Below are 14,380 nucleotides of genomic sequence, written 5' to 3'. Positions count from 1 at the left end.
AAACCTAAAGAAACCCCAACCACCAACAAACCAAACACTTCTTTTCCTGATTTCAGTTGGTCTTCAGTTGGCTATTGTCAAAATCTACGCCATCTTGATCTGTCTGGATGTGAAAAAATTACAGATGTGGCTATAGAGAGAATTTCCAGAGCACTGGGTATCATATCAACTCATTATACCAGAGGTATTCTGAAAAGCTGCAGAAACAGGAATGCTAAGTCTTCGTGGAAAAACAAAGAGATTACTCTGCAGACCAACCAGAAGTATAATTGTTTGCATGAAATCAGCAATGAAAACCTCATTGAGGGAGGAGGCAGTGAGCAGCATTGGACTAGACCTGACGGCTCAGAAAATTTCAATTCTGCTTATGTGTGGATGCTGGATGCAGATGATTTAGCTGACATTGAAGATGCTGCAGAGTGGAGACACAGAAATGTTGAAGGATTTTGTCTTATGGAACCAACATCCCACATTAATTGTTCTGCATCATGCTACAGTAGAGACATTTATGGGTTAAGGACTAGAGGGTGGCAGCAGCACTGTGCTTCTACTGACTTGATTTACTGCGGTCACTCGTTTTGTTGTGCTGGGACAGCACTAAGAACTATTCGAGCACTTCCAGAGTCCTCTGCACTGTGTAAAAAACCAATAAGGACTAAACAGTCAGAGAAAAAAGACTCTGCATACTCTGGGAGTGAAAAAACAGATGAAGAGACTGCACGAGTTCTTCAGTTTCTCAGTCTGTCAGGATGTTACCAGATCACAGACCGTGCTCTCAGGTGAGGAGACATTTTCAAGCTATTTTGCTGCATTATGTCTTTTTCTGATTTTATTTGTTGGGTCATTATGGGGTGAATCTGCCTGATTTCAGTAGAAACATTTTTATTGAAGAAACTCTGGCAAGTTTTAAGTGGTCTTTGCTTCTTAAAATATTTATGGTACTAGACTCCAGCTTTTTTTTGGAGATTTAAGAACAATAAAATCTTTTAGATCTGTCTTCTGAAGTCAAGTATTTTTGTGAATTTGTTGTTCTAGGCAGTATTAATGCTTATAGATTTGATCTTTAGTAATTTTTTATTAGGAAATTATGTTGATTCACCAATTTTTTCATTATACCTGTCAATACACTAGAAACTTTGTAAAACTGGAGTAATATCTTGTTTACCTATCTGGATAATGACATATTTTATGGACAGACTGAATTGATCAGACGAGGTCAGTTGTATGAGGTTCAGTAAGACAAAGTGCCAGGGCCTGCACATTCCTAGACAGGCTGGGGCGGAGTGGCTGGAAAACTGCCCTGTGGAAAAGCACCTGGGAGTGCTTGTCAACAGTGCCTGAATATGAGTCAGCAGCGTGTTCTGGTGGCCAAGAAGGCCAGTGGCATCCTGCCTCGTGTCAGAAATAGTGTGACCAGCAGGACCAGGGCAGTCATTTTCCCCCTGTACTGGTGAGCCCACACCTTGAGTACTGTGTCCAGTTTTGGGCCCTTTATGACAAGAAAGACACTGGGATGCTGAAGCAAGTCCAGAGAAGGGCAGTGGAGCTGGTAAAGGATCTGGAGCACAAGTCTCATGGAGAGCTGTGGTTGTTTAGCCTGGAGAAAGGAGGCTCAGGGCAACTTTCTCATTCTCTACAGCGCCCTGAAAGAAGGTTGTAGCCAGATGAGACTTGGTCTCTTCTCTCAGGTAGCAAGAGGAACTGACTTCAAGTTGTGCCAGAGGATGTTTAGATTGGGTATTAGGAAAAATTTCTTCACTGAAGGGGTTTTCAAGCCTTGGAGGAGACTGCCCAGGGAAGTAGTGGAGTCACCATCCCTGGAGGTATTTAAAGGATGTATAGATATGGCACTTGGGTGGACTTGGCAGTGCTGAGTTAATGGTTGAACTTGATGATCTTAAGGGTCTTTTCCAACCCAAATGATCCTACAATAATTTTGTATGTGCAGAACATGTTAAATATGACTTCATATAACACTTAAAGGAGGAGATAAAATGTTTGACTTGAACATTAAGATGGCTTCAAGAGTTACAGAATTTCCTGTGTTTGATATTTGCCATTGATACTTTGTATTGTGTCAGAAAAATGGAGTTACTGCTTCATACTGAAATGGGATGAGGCTGGAGCACTTGCAGCCGCCTGCTCAGGTGTGCTGCGGCACTTAGGGCTAATTAAAGCTTCTGGGAGTGGGAAGACTTCAATCATACCTATACTGTTTGCTGTAGTTAATTGAGAAATAGTGTGAGGTCCTGCTGGCATTGATTTGTCTCTCCTGAGATTTTGTCCCCATTTGATGTTCACTAGTACCAGCTGTTCAGATGTCTCCTGCAGTGGTTCTTCCTACTCTCTTTCACTCACTAGTGTTACTCTTGTTCAGAGTGAACTTCAGATATCTGTGCTTTTTGTTGGAGCTTGCTGCTCTTTGAGTGTTGAAGTGGACGAGTACTGCTGAGTTTTTTTAGGTGCTGGTTAGGTTGTTCTGTTTGTTACTGATCTGGTTTTTCATGACTCAGTAATCTGGGGCCAAAGAGATGTGGTCACTGAGTCATGGGGAGAGTTTAGTTGTGTTGCTGGTTTCCCATTGGTGCTTTTAGGGTAAAAGACAGTATTTAGAAGGTGACTGTGCTGCAACAAGTGCTTCTTGCAGTCACCAGATAGCTGGAGTCCCTGGGGAAAGATGATAAAACCTTCTAATATAAACACTTGCAAGTTCATAGAAAAGTTGTTACCTCATAGGTGGTTTTGTGGTCAGCAGTTCTACTTCTGCCTGCTGACAGGAGAAACTTGTACAGTGATGCTCTGAAGGCATTTCCAGTTTTATGTCCTGGTTTGAATCTGCAGTTTGGTGATTCAAACCTGGTGTTTTTTTCAGGTAGGGGAGCTTGTTTCTACTTGAACTTGTGCTGGCTGCTCTGTGAGGTCCCAGAGAAATGAGCAGGCTAACTTGGAGTATTTGCTCAGGTGTGGTACATCCATGTGCCTGTTGCATCAGCAGCCAAATTCTCTTGCACTTGAAGGAAAAATAGAGAATTCCACTTAAATAATAAGGTGTGTTGGCAGAGAGAAGCTCTGCCATCAGTCCTAGGAAAACACAAATTTGGATTCCAAAATAACTTTAACCAAAACAAAAAGACAGTCAAACTTTGGGAAGTGTAATGCACCAAACTTGGGGATGTCATGCTTTTAGGGTGAGATGAGGAATATACATCACCTAGGAAGACCTGCCTAAATCAGCGGTGTTTTGGAGAAGAATGGCTTGGTAGTTTTTTGAAATGGTTGTCTCTGTTGTCATTCATAAAAAAGGGATTAACCATTTAAGTCTGTCAGAAGGAATTGTTAGTTTCTAGAGAAATCAGTTCATTTTTCAGATCTGTTATGCAGCTTCCAGGGCGATCTCCCTATATAGGGTAGAGAAACTGGCAGATTCAAATTTACATGGTTTATTAGAGGTGTGTTTTTTGTTACAAGGTGCAATTAGGTCTGTGACTGGGTGATGTAGTGGAGTGCTTGTCAGTCTAGTGCTGTGTCTAGCACTAGGGCTCTTAACATGTCTCTTCTGTCTGTCAACAGGGCATTGACTCTGGGAGGAGGACTGCCACATTTGGAACACCTTAACCTCTCGGGGTGTCTCACTGTAACTGGTGCAGGCCTGCAGGATTTAGTTTCTGCATGTCCTTCTCTAAAAGATGAACACTTTTACTACTGTGACAACATTAACGGTAATGTCTTTTTATGAGGATGTGATGCTTTTCTGGGGAGTGATGCTTGGTTTAAGGATGCTTTTTAAAACAAAAACAACCATTAAAACCCCACTTTTTTTTTTTTTAATGGCTGTGTAGCACTGAGTTTCACAAATTAATTATGAAATGACAACTTAGTTTTTCCTCATTTGTTCTTTTAGGTTTTTTTTTTCCTTGACACTAGTACAGTTCTATATTACCTGGGAAAGCATTTTTAGTCCCTGTGTCTTGTAACTTAATTTAGCATAAATAATTGGGGCTAGAAAGTAAGTCTTCATGTAGCTGGTAATACACACTTGCCCTCTCCCTATGTTCCCTGTAAACCATATAGTTGTGTGTTTGCTTTATGGTCATAACCTCAGATGGAGGCTTCATTAAGTTAGTACCAGAGCAGTGATTTTTAGGAAAGGAATGACTTGTGTTTTGCCATACAGACCTCTCATATGGCACTAGTTTTGGTATAGGATATTTTTGATCCTACCGTCATACATCCTTATGGAAAACGTATTTTTTTTTTCCTTGAGTCAGTAACTTAGAGATGGATCTAAGCTGGAGAAGGATCTCAATAAATGTGTAAAACACATTCATGCTGCAAGTCTTTTCAGTGTTCACCACACTGGAATTCAGTCTATTAGGTTAGGTTCAGTAAGCATTCGTAGCATTAGAGATGGGAACCATGGTGTGACTTGTATTCCATGTGTGAATTTAAAACAGGTAAGTGCAACAGAAGGCAAGGGGAAAAGAGGATAATAACTGATTATAAGATCTAATTGTGTGTAAAAAAAAATTCTATTCCCTGGTAGTTCATGGTGTCCAACTCGATAATTTGCATCCATATTGAGATGTAGTCCCAGCCAGGGTACCAGATGCCAGAGCTTTGATACTATAAGCAAACCTGTACTGATATTTGGGTATTCAATCCATTGAAATTGATATAAGATAATGCACTTGGATTGGATCCTAATATTAGAAGTGAAAGTATTAAATCATATTTTACTTCCGTAAGTTTTGGACTTTACGCGCTTTTTTGACACTACTGCTTTTTTTGTTTGTTTTGAGGCACTTGCCTTTTGTTACTTCCTTCCATTCCATCTAGACTACAGCTTTTAGAAATCTGTTTTCTATAGTCTTTCATTTCAACCTGAAAATTTTAAGGCTTCTTTTTTAAAAACCCTTCACTGACTCTCCTTCCTGCATTATGTTGAGTTTAAAGATTTCTTCAAAGACTAGTTAAAAGCCCTTTCCTTTTACATCTGATTCCTTGCTACTTTTCCTCTGTTTATATTTCTGTCAGTAATACTAGACATGATCTTCTGGTTTGTATTCAAACAGTTCTGTTTCTCTCCTTGTCCCTAAAATACAGTCATCTTAGTATTAGTTTACAAAGCCCGAATCTCTGTGTGAGTCCACCACTTAAAAGCTTGGCTGTTCCACAGTAACCTCAAGAAATTATTTATATTAAACAGAGTATTTTTGAACTATTCTGTAAAGTTATCCTGATCCTCTTCCTGTTTATTCCCTTCCTTTTACTGCCTGCTGGAAGCTGTGAGCCTGTGAGCTCTGCTTGGTTCTGTAAAGCATCACGCAGGCCTTTGGATCAACGGCTTCTCCCATAGAGAGAAATGAACAGGACAGTGAGGCTGTAATGGTCTGACTTCTCACATCTGTTGAGAAATAGTGGCATCTCAGAAGTTTGTGGCTTTTTTCTTTAAGAATGAAGTTGATAAAAACTTAAAAGAGGTATTCTAAGCAAAATTCTGTAGTGGAAAGTAACCTTTGTAACTGGATCCTCTGAAGTTTTATCTGGGTGCTGTTCCTTGTATTTTCAATCGAACTTCATTGTCATAGGGCTGTTCAGTGTGAAACTGGTGCCTTATTTCACCCTGTGGGCAGCAGGATTCCTGCAACAGCTATTTCTATATAATTTGACATTTCTGAAGCAAGTAGGGAAAGCTGTTTCATTTAAATCAATCCATATCTGAATCTGTTTGTTTATTTGCACATTTATAGATTATATTACTAACTGCTGCACAAAGTTTACTGACCTGTAAGCATGTAGAGAATAATTTCATAATTTTCTTTGCCCACCAGCTTATCAGTGATTGTTTTCGGGGAAGGAGGCATGTTCTGGGATCGTGGTGGAAAACCCGTTGGTCTAGCAGAACAAAAAACGGAGCAAACAGCATGGAATTTAGCCATCTTTAAGTAATAAAGATATGACTGTCATCTGCCTGTGAATAAGGGCTTTACTTTTACCTGCAGCCTCTTTTCAGTTTTGTTTTTTTTTTTTTTTAATAAACACTGAGCCTGACGGGACCCCTTACACACAAACACATCTTCATTGGAACTTCTTTGTGGAGGGCTTGCTGGACTTGTTTGGTTGGCATGTTGGTTACAATTTTTGCATTTTCAGCAAGTGCTGATCTAACCATAGCTGCTCTACTTTTTTAGTAGTGCAAAACTAAAAAGGTGGAGCAGCTATGGTTAGGTAGTTGGGTTTGAGTCTTAGACTGCTGTTGCACGGTAGTAACATGGTGCAGTTTTTGTGAGCAGAGACCATGAATTTGCATGCAGTTCCAAATTTATGTTTACTGTTAGTTTGACTTCAGTTTTTGGTTTACATAATAATGTTTAGGATCTCTCCTTATGTTTTGCACAATGCTGGAGACTTGGAGTTAGATAACCCTCAGCTGCAGCTGAAAACAAGTCAGTATACATCCCTTCTAATGGTGGATTTCATTTCACATCTGAAACAAATTTGGCTGTAGATCACACTGAATGCAGTAAGAAGAGTTTAATGTTTGAGTTACCTCTTGCCACGGAGAAGTTTTTATTTTCCTAAGGCTGTTTTGTCCAGCTGTGTCCATTCTTCTGACTGCATTCTCAGTTTCAAAGCCTGGAGTGCTGTCAGCTTTGGGATTAGAAAAGTAGGGCTCCCTGATTTCTGCAGCAGTAGTTCTTCGAAGCTTTCAAGTATGATTCACTTTCTAGAGTTTTTTTTTTTTTAATTATGTAGTTCTCAGGTGCTGTAATTAAAGAAATAGGGCATAAATGAAATAAAGTTGTGGTGATTCTGACGATTCACTCTTCTGGCATTTAGAATGTCATTGGTCAGAGTTGATCTGTCAGCAGTGGAACCAAGACTTAGCAGTTTCTTTTAACATGGATGGACTACTGCATGCAGATTTATGTGGGATTAGAGTGTTGTTAGATCACAAGAGTTTGGTCTCAGTCTTTAGGTTCTACAGATAACCAAGGTGCTCTCATAAATGTCTGTTAAATATAATTTTACCAAAGGCTGATAGTAAAATCAGATTTGAATTGAATATTGCTTCTATATACTTTTAAAAGCTAATTTATGTGTTTATAAGTTATATATATTTATAAAAATAAATATTTATATATTTTTAAAACCTGATTTGATCACTTTTTTGTGATCTTGTGATACTTGTAATGTATTACTGTTGCTACATTACTACCAAATACAGTTTCAGTGTTCATGATGGAGCCTCTTGCTGGTGGTTGCTGTGAAAGAAATTCTCTCTCCTCCCCTCCTTTTTGTTCCTCCCAGCTCATTCTTTCTACCTTCCTGTGGCCAGCACTAGTCTTTGTGGGGGTACTTGGTAAACTCAGTCAAGACCTGAGATAGCTGTAAGCTTCCTTTTTTACCTTTTTTCCTTTTTTTTTGTTTTCCTTTTTCTAGATGGGTCAGGGTTCCTTCTTGCTGTAATGCACATGAATATTGCTGCTGCCACAGGCGAGAACTAGAACAAGTGACTGAGGGAATATGGTGGTGGCAGACCTAGTCTTAGCCTGTGCTGTCATGTATTCTTGCTGAAATGCCAAACTTCTTTCTAGGAAATTTTGACTTAGTTTAGTTCTGCTAGTCCATGTAACAAAATGGAGTAATCAAATAGCTCTGCTCCTCTCTTACATTGCTAAACATGTTTATAATGCTCACCCTGAGTAAACAGACCTCATGTCTATTCTGAGTCACCCAGGCATCTGAGTAATCAGATGTGCATGCAAAGAACATTACCGTAATCCAGTTTAGAAGTAACTAAACCAGTAATGTAGACTGTGCAGGTTAGATGAGAACCTGATTAACTTTGCTTTCCCAGGTGAACCAGCCCAAAACACATTTAATTTAGGCACTTCACTGCTTGCACTCATTAAGCCTTCACAGTTAGTAGAAAGACAGGGACTCTTTTGAAATACACTTCTCTGGATGATCCACTGCATGTGCAGTTTCTTCCCCATGCTTCCATTGCATGTTGTTTTAAAGGACTAAATTTGGGGCTCCTTGTTAAGTTCAGTGGTGATGGTATCTGGCTCTTCCCTGCCATGATGTTTTATCATGTGAACCAGAACCTAACACTGCAAGCAGCCATTTGTTTTTTGCTCTGTGTGCTCATCAAAATTGGCAGAGTTCAATCAAAATCATCAGCTGGTCCTCAAAACATGCACAGTTCCTGAAGTTGCTGTGTGGAGCAGTGTGCTCCAAGATGCAATGCATCGCTAATTGGGATGTGCTAGAAGCAATAATGGGCAAAATGAAGGTGCTGAGACTCTGGAACAGGTTGTCTAGGGAAGTGGTAGGAGCCCCATCCCAGGGGCAGGCTGGATGGGGCTCTGAGCAACCTGATCGAGTTGAAGATGCCCCTGATTATTGCAGGGGGCTTGGAACTAGATGACCTTTAAAAGTCCCTTTCAACCCAAACCATTCTGTGATTATATGAAAATGATTCAGCCCCACTGTTAGGTTGAAATGACCACCACACTGGACAATATAGAAGGCACTGTATGCAGTTACCATATTTCTTAACCTAGTGCATCAGTGAGGTGAGAAGAATTGGGGACCTTGTATACAGAGTCCAAAGCAAACAGGAGAGAGTGGTTTTTTTGGAAAGATTAAAGAGGCCATTTGAGTTTAAACAGAGATAATTCAAAAACAAAGTCTAGCCCAAATGAGGTCAGTAGCAAAGACTGGGGAAATCTGAGATTAGGAAGCCAAAGGTCAGTTGTAGTAAATAAAGTTAGGGAAACAAACCCAGTGTCTGTGGCTATGAAAAGCAAAGGCATTTGAATTTTGCTGTCTGTATGAAATGTAAAAAGAGCAAACTAGGCAGCATCAGGTATTTTATAGAGGAGATAAATGACCTGATGGAGGAGATCAACTGATATGTCAAAACATAAGTCATAACCAAATAGCCTTACTGTTAAAACAACCAGTAATGGCACTTACTGCCTTGTTATAGTAAGAGCATAAAATATCCTCCAAATTATGGGAGTTGCCTGCATATGCTACAGTAGAATACACAGAAAGAATACAGGGGGACAGATTTCTGGGGATGTGTTTGAACCCTCAATATTTCATTTCATCAGAGTTCTTTATCAGAGGCTATAAAGGACAGTCAGTTAGGGTATGAGACATGGGGCAAGAAATGCAGCATTGGGAAGAAGGGTGAAATTTCACTGTGATGTGCTTAATGTTATTTGTAATTCAGTGCCTAATAAATTGGGAAATGAACATACAGGCTTTTCAGATGGTGCAGTTTTTACTTAGAAGTATCAAAGTTTTTGAAATTTTAAGTTGCTCTAAAACTAGTTTAAAAACTGAAAGCTAATTAAAGGATAGGAAGAAGGGGAAGGGCTTAAAATGGCCACTGTTCAGGATGGACAGGAACCTGGGAGGGCAACAGCTTTCTCCTCATTCCTCTCCTAAAAGTTCTGTGCTGAGGTTAGTCTTACTCAGCATTTCCACTGCTGTCGTGGTGTAAGAAATGCACCCAGTAATTTCCAAGTTTTTGAGTGATACTGAGTGGTCCTCAGGTAATGATACTGGTGCTAATGATTTCCAGGACTTCTTATGTGCTTCAGTATAGCTGTATGTGTTATTATATGTCTGGGTGGTTGGGAATAATCAAACTGTGATTGCATGAAACTGAATTCAGAGCTGGCAGTTGCAACGTGGAGATAATGATTTCAGAGAGCTGTTGGTGCTAATTCTGAGATCTTTCCTGTTTGCAGCAGCAGCCAAAAAACCCACCAATGTTACGCATCATCAGGGTGGTAAGAACAAGATAGAGGTGCTGCTGCACGGCCCTGGAAGCCTTGGGGCACTCACATGTGGAGTACTGCAAAGTTTTGGTCTCCCCATCTTGAGGAGTGTATGTAATGGAGTTACTGAAGATACAGAAGAGGTCTACTAAAAAGTTAGGGAACTGAAGACTCAAAAGGCTGGAATGTTTCAGTCTGGGAATGAGAGGGCTGAAAAGGGGGATGACTTTACAGAACTGGGAAAGCAGTAGGTGAGGTGAATGTGCAGTGGTAACTTTCCAGATTCTGCAGTTATAGCTCAGGCACAGTGGATGAAGAAGGTAGATGATTGATTTAAAGCAGATGCACAGTGTAGTGAACTTCTGGAACCTGGTCCCTTGGGGAATTGTGGAAGGAGTTAGTATCAGCACGTTTAAAAAGGGGTTAAAAAAACCGCATGCACAACTAAGCCATAAACAAATACTAAAGGAAATGGACTGCAGTGTCCCTGCTATACAATAGTTAGGGATGCTGGAAAAACATAAAAGGTGTGCTTGATAGGCTTGTGTCATCTCTCTAGATAACACTTGCTGTTACCAGTGATGAAGGGTAGTGTTAGATGGAGCAGTGGTCAGATCTGGGCAGGCACTTTGTGTGTTCCAGTTATGAGCATGAGGAGAAACATTCTTAAAATGAGCAAGGAAAGGGTGGAAACCAATATCAAAGTATACTGAGTGTTCCCTTCCTTGGGGTGTTGTGGTTCTGTACGTTTTGTCAACAAGCATTTTGCTAGAAATGTGACAGTTGCTTCAAAATCACTACTGTGCTGCTTAGCTGTGGCAATGCTGGGGGAAGGTCAGCTACGACTTGGAAAATGCTGCTGCACAGAACATGCTCTGCTAACCCAGCTGTTCAGAAGCACCGAGTCTCCTTTCTAAAGGACTTACGAAGAAGCTTTCAAACTCTAGCTCGTAAGTGACTTGGGAGGATCAAAATTTAGTTGAGGTGAATAAAACGATTTGAAAAGAAAAATGAGTTTATTGACAAATGAAAAGTTTACTATTTTGCATACTATAAAAATTGTCCTTCATTATAGTTTCAGGTTTGTTTTACTCAGTCTCACACATCTTAATTACCTTATAGAGTGTTGCTCATTGGTGTGTGGCATGAAGCATAAAGCTGATTTTCAGACACCAGATTCTTGAAAATTAATTATGACTTCAAATTAATGTTTCGGGGGGGGAGGGGGGAAAAGCCAGACATGGTACGGTGCCCTAATTCACTACAAGATTTTGTTAGTATTTTCTAAATACATTAAAAACACTGTAAATTACTTGTTGACTTGTCTCATGTACAAAGAGGGGGAATTTTGGGTTGTCCTGTTTAGGTCTTTACCAGCTTGCTTGAGTTAACTTGGCAACCCACTTCCAGTTTCTGTTAGGTGCCAGAGTTCAGCCAGCCTGAATGTAAATGGGTCTCAAAGCAGGCAGATGGCTGTAGGAAATAAAATCCTGTATTAATAAATATAATAATTTCTTATCTCATGATCACTTTAACATTTCAAATTAAAGGAATAACAGTAAGTGAAGGTAAGTGGAGGTGGGTAGAATTACAGTGTTGGTTTGTACTGTCTGTGCTTGCAACTTGTTTCTTTCTGAATTGCTGATTTTTAGCCTTATGGCTTCTGATGACTGCAGTGATACTAGAGTGATTTTCTCTGTAGTTTTTGAATTTTCAGTCAAGAGTATGTGAGAGGTCTGGCCAACCATGAAGTGTTCATGGGGAAAAAATGAAAAAACTCTTTCCATTATAGTAGAAATAGTTTTGGAGATTATGGTTTGTTTGGTAATGCCATGTTGTCATTATATCTGAATTTGAAAACTGGGAATTAAAAATGCATCATGAAAATATACTCAGTTCTGAAAGCTGACTGTGACAGCTTACTTAATGTTGCTCATTGTACTTCTGTGTCATTTTGAACTCGTTATCTTCATGGCACTAAGCTATTGGAGCAAAAATCTCTTGAAAAATACCTGTTCCAACTGAGGTTTTATACCATGATAGTACTACTGGCAGTGTTTCAGACTTCACAGTGCTGAACGAAGTGTAGTGCATCATAAAAAAGGAGACATTTTCTGAATCACCAGGTTACGAGTACTATAAATCTAAACAAATGGCCTTTTCTTCTTTTCACATTTCTTTTGTTTTTGTGCAGGTCCTCATGCTGAAACCGCCAGTGGATGCCAGAATTTGCAGTGTGGTTTTCGGGCCTGCTGCCGCTCTGGCGAATGACCGCTGACTTCTGATCTTTGTCTACTTCATTTAGCTGAGCAGGCTTCCTTTCATGCACTTTACTTACAGTTCGCATCTTGTGTTAACAATCCTTGGAGTGAGAGTTGTTATACTAGCCTGACCCTGCCCACAACTTCAAAATCTTAATTAAGAGTGTACTGTACAGTGTTGTAACAATCTCACAATCCCATTTGGCTTGAAGGGTGTTGGGTTTTATTTTACATAATTTGGGGAATATGGGAAAACCTTCAGATTTTTTTTTTATGCCACTTTCTTCCAAGTTTGGCACTTAAATATACTTTACTGGATTATTTTGTGTAAGGGGACGTTTTTTTTTTTAATTTTGAATCCGTAAGTACAGTATAAACCTCTGCAGAGAATTTCAATTGTATTGTTTGCATTTGGGTAACAATTATACATCTTTAGGAGCCTTGTTTCTTCCCCTTTCCTTTCATCTTGAAGTTGTTCTTTATATTGCAAAATTAGGGAAATTGCCACCTTCCTTTTGCATTTGGTTTTGTATTTGGGCTTGAAAAACATACTCAAATAAAACATTCCCACCAATTAAAAAAACATGCAGCAGTTGAATATCTGTGCTTCAAGGTATAAAGTACCGTGCCAGGAAGCCGCAGAGATTGGATGGGTTAGTAGGTGGTGTGGTGGTTGCAGAGCTGTGAACTGTGCAGTACATGGGGGAGGTTTGGTTTGGGTTTATTGTTCCCATGACTGCACTAAGTTGCATTTTTGAAACAGCTTCCAAGGAAGTCAGTTTTCATTAATCTGAACTCTGTGGAAGACACGTTTTCCCCCTTGCTTTGATAGTTAAAAAGACTCCTCTCTGAACTGTAGAGACTGGCGGGGAGGCAGAGAATCTGTTGTGATGAGTGAAACATCTGCTAGGAAGGGAAGAGTAATTAATGTATGAGTAGGGCATGAGTGTGTGTGTGTGTGGTGGTATGGGGATGACCCCACTGCTTGGGAGCTGAATATTGTAGCCCATGTCAAGTTGTAAACTTTAATGGCCAGCTGCTCATGGGTGGCACACTTTCAGGTTGGTTTTTTTCTTCAGCAGAGGAGGGGCAGGTGTCTGCTTTTGTAGAAGACAGGGTTTTTTCCCCCTATCCTGCCTAATTTTTAAGGCTGACAATACAAGCTAGTAATTTTTACCAGTTTTCCTAATTGGATAAATTCTTTTGAGTAGTATTTATTTAGGACACCAGTCATGGGGACCTAAGTAGCTTTCAAGATTCTTGGTGTCTGGGAAGTCAGCTTGCAGGCAGAGCTGGAGATCACAATAAACTGCAAGTTTTGACACCATCTTGCTCCCAGTAAAACTGAAGAGGAGTAAGTTAAGAAGAACACTAGTGAATGCAGAGTTGGTGTGGAGGTGGCTGTTCGTGGTTAACAGGTGACTGTGGGCTAGAGGCAGAATGTTCAGTGCTCAGTTTGAAGCCTACAGAAGGGGTATCCAAGGACACCACTGATCCAGCAACTGTTGCTTTAAGTAAGCTGCATTAAATGGAGTTTGGTGCCCAAAGGTGAGAGGAGATGGACACCGTTTGTGCAAGGCTGACTGAGGCTGTTGGTAACAAGGTACACAGTGGGTTTGCTTTATCTGTCCCTGTTCCAGAACTGATTTCTGAGGCTGAGAAGGTACAGCAAGAGGAGCTTCTGATTGCTGGGTGATGCTTTCTGTGCAGACTGGTAGACACAGCTGAGGACTGAATCAGCTGCAGATATACCATGGTCTAAATTTAGGAGTTGTCATCAGTGTTCAGCAAAGCATCATGTGATGACAATGTACTCCTTTCTGGTGTAGGTCAGAGGGGAGGGAACCTGTGTTGGCAACCCCTGACTCTAATCCATGAGTGCTGGGAGAGCTGGCAAACCCTAGCAGGGCTGCTCAGGATCGTCTTTGAAAGGTTGTGAGATCAGGAGAGGTGCCTGAGGACTGAAGAAAGCAAATGTCACCCTGGTGTTCAAAGGAGGACCCAGGGAGCAGGCCAATTGTCATCACCTCAATCCATAGAAAGCTGATGGATGCCTCATTCTGGAGGCCATATCTATCCATATGGATGACAAGAAGGTAAGCAGGAGTAGTCAGCATGGATTCACTAAACGTAAATTATGCTTTGCCAGCCAGATTCATTCCACAATGAAACAAGTACCTGGATGGGTGAGGGGAGAGCAGTGGATATTGTCTACCTTGATTCAGCAAGGCTTTTGACACTGTCTGTCACAACATCCTCACAGGCAAACTCAGGAAGTGTGGGCTGGATGAGTGAACAGTGGGATGGATTGAGAACTGG

The 14,380-nt window shown here is 40.5% G+C and overlaps 1 protein-coding gene across 1 annotated transcript in view; it reads left to right on the top strand.

Moving 5' to 3' along the window:
* The window catches only part of FBXL5 (F-box and leucine rich repeat protein 5), a 37,629-nt gene extending 24,985 nt beyond the window's left edge, over positions 1–12,644 (top strand). The window contains exons 9-11 of the mRNA XM_018067486.1: positions 57–779; positions 3,571–3,719; positions 11,995–12,644. Of these exons, the coding sequence (XP_017922975.1) occupies positions 57–779; positions 3,571–3,719; positions 11,995–12,071 (949 nt within the window). The 3' untranslated portion in view covers positions 12,072–12,644. The remainder of the gene's footprint in view (positions 1–56; positions 780–3,570; positions 3,720–11,994) is intronic.
* The last annotated feature ends 1,736 nt before the right edge of the window (positions 12,645–14,380 follow it).

The sequence above is a fragment of the Manacus vitellinus genome, unplaced genomic scaffold, assembly GCF_001715985.3.
Source record: "Manacus vitellinus isolate BGI_N305 unplaced genomic scaffold, ASM171598v3 scaffold_0_pilon, whole genome shotgun sequence".
Taxonomy (NCBI): Eukaryota; Metazoa; Chordata; class Aves; order Passeriformes; family Pipridae; genus Manacus; species Manacus vitellinus.
The sequence above is the reverse complement of the archived record's forward strand: the minus strand, read 5'-3'. Positions and strand labels throughout refer to the sequence as shown.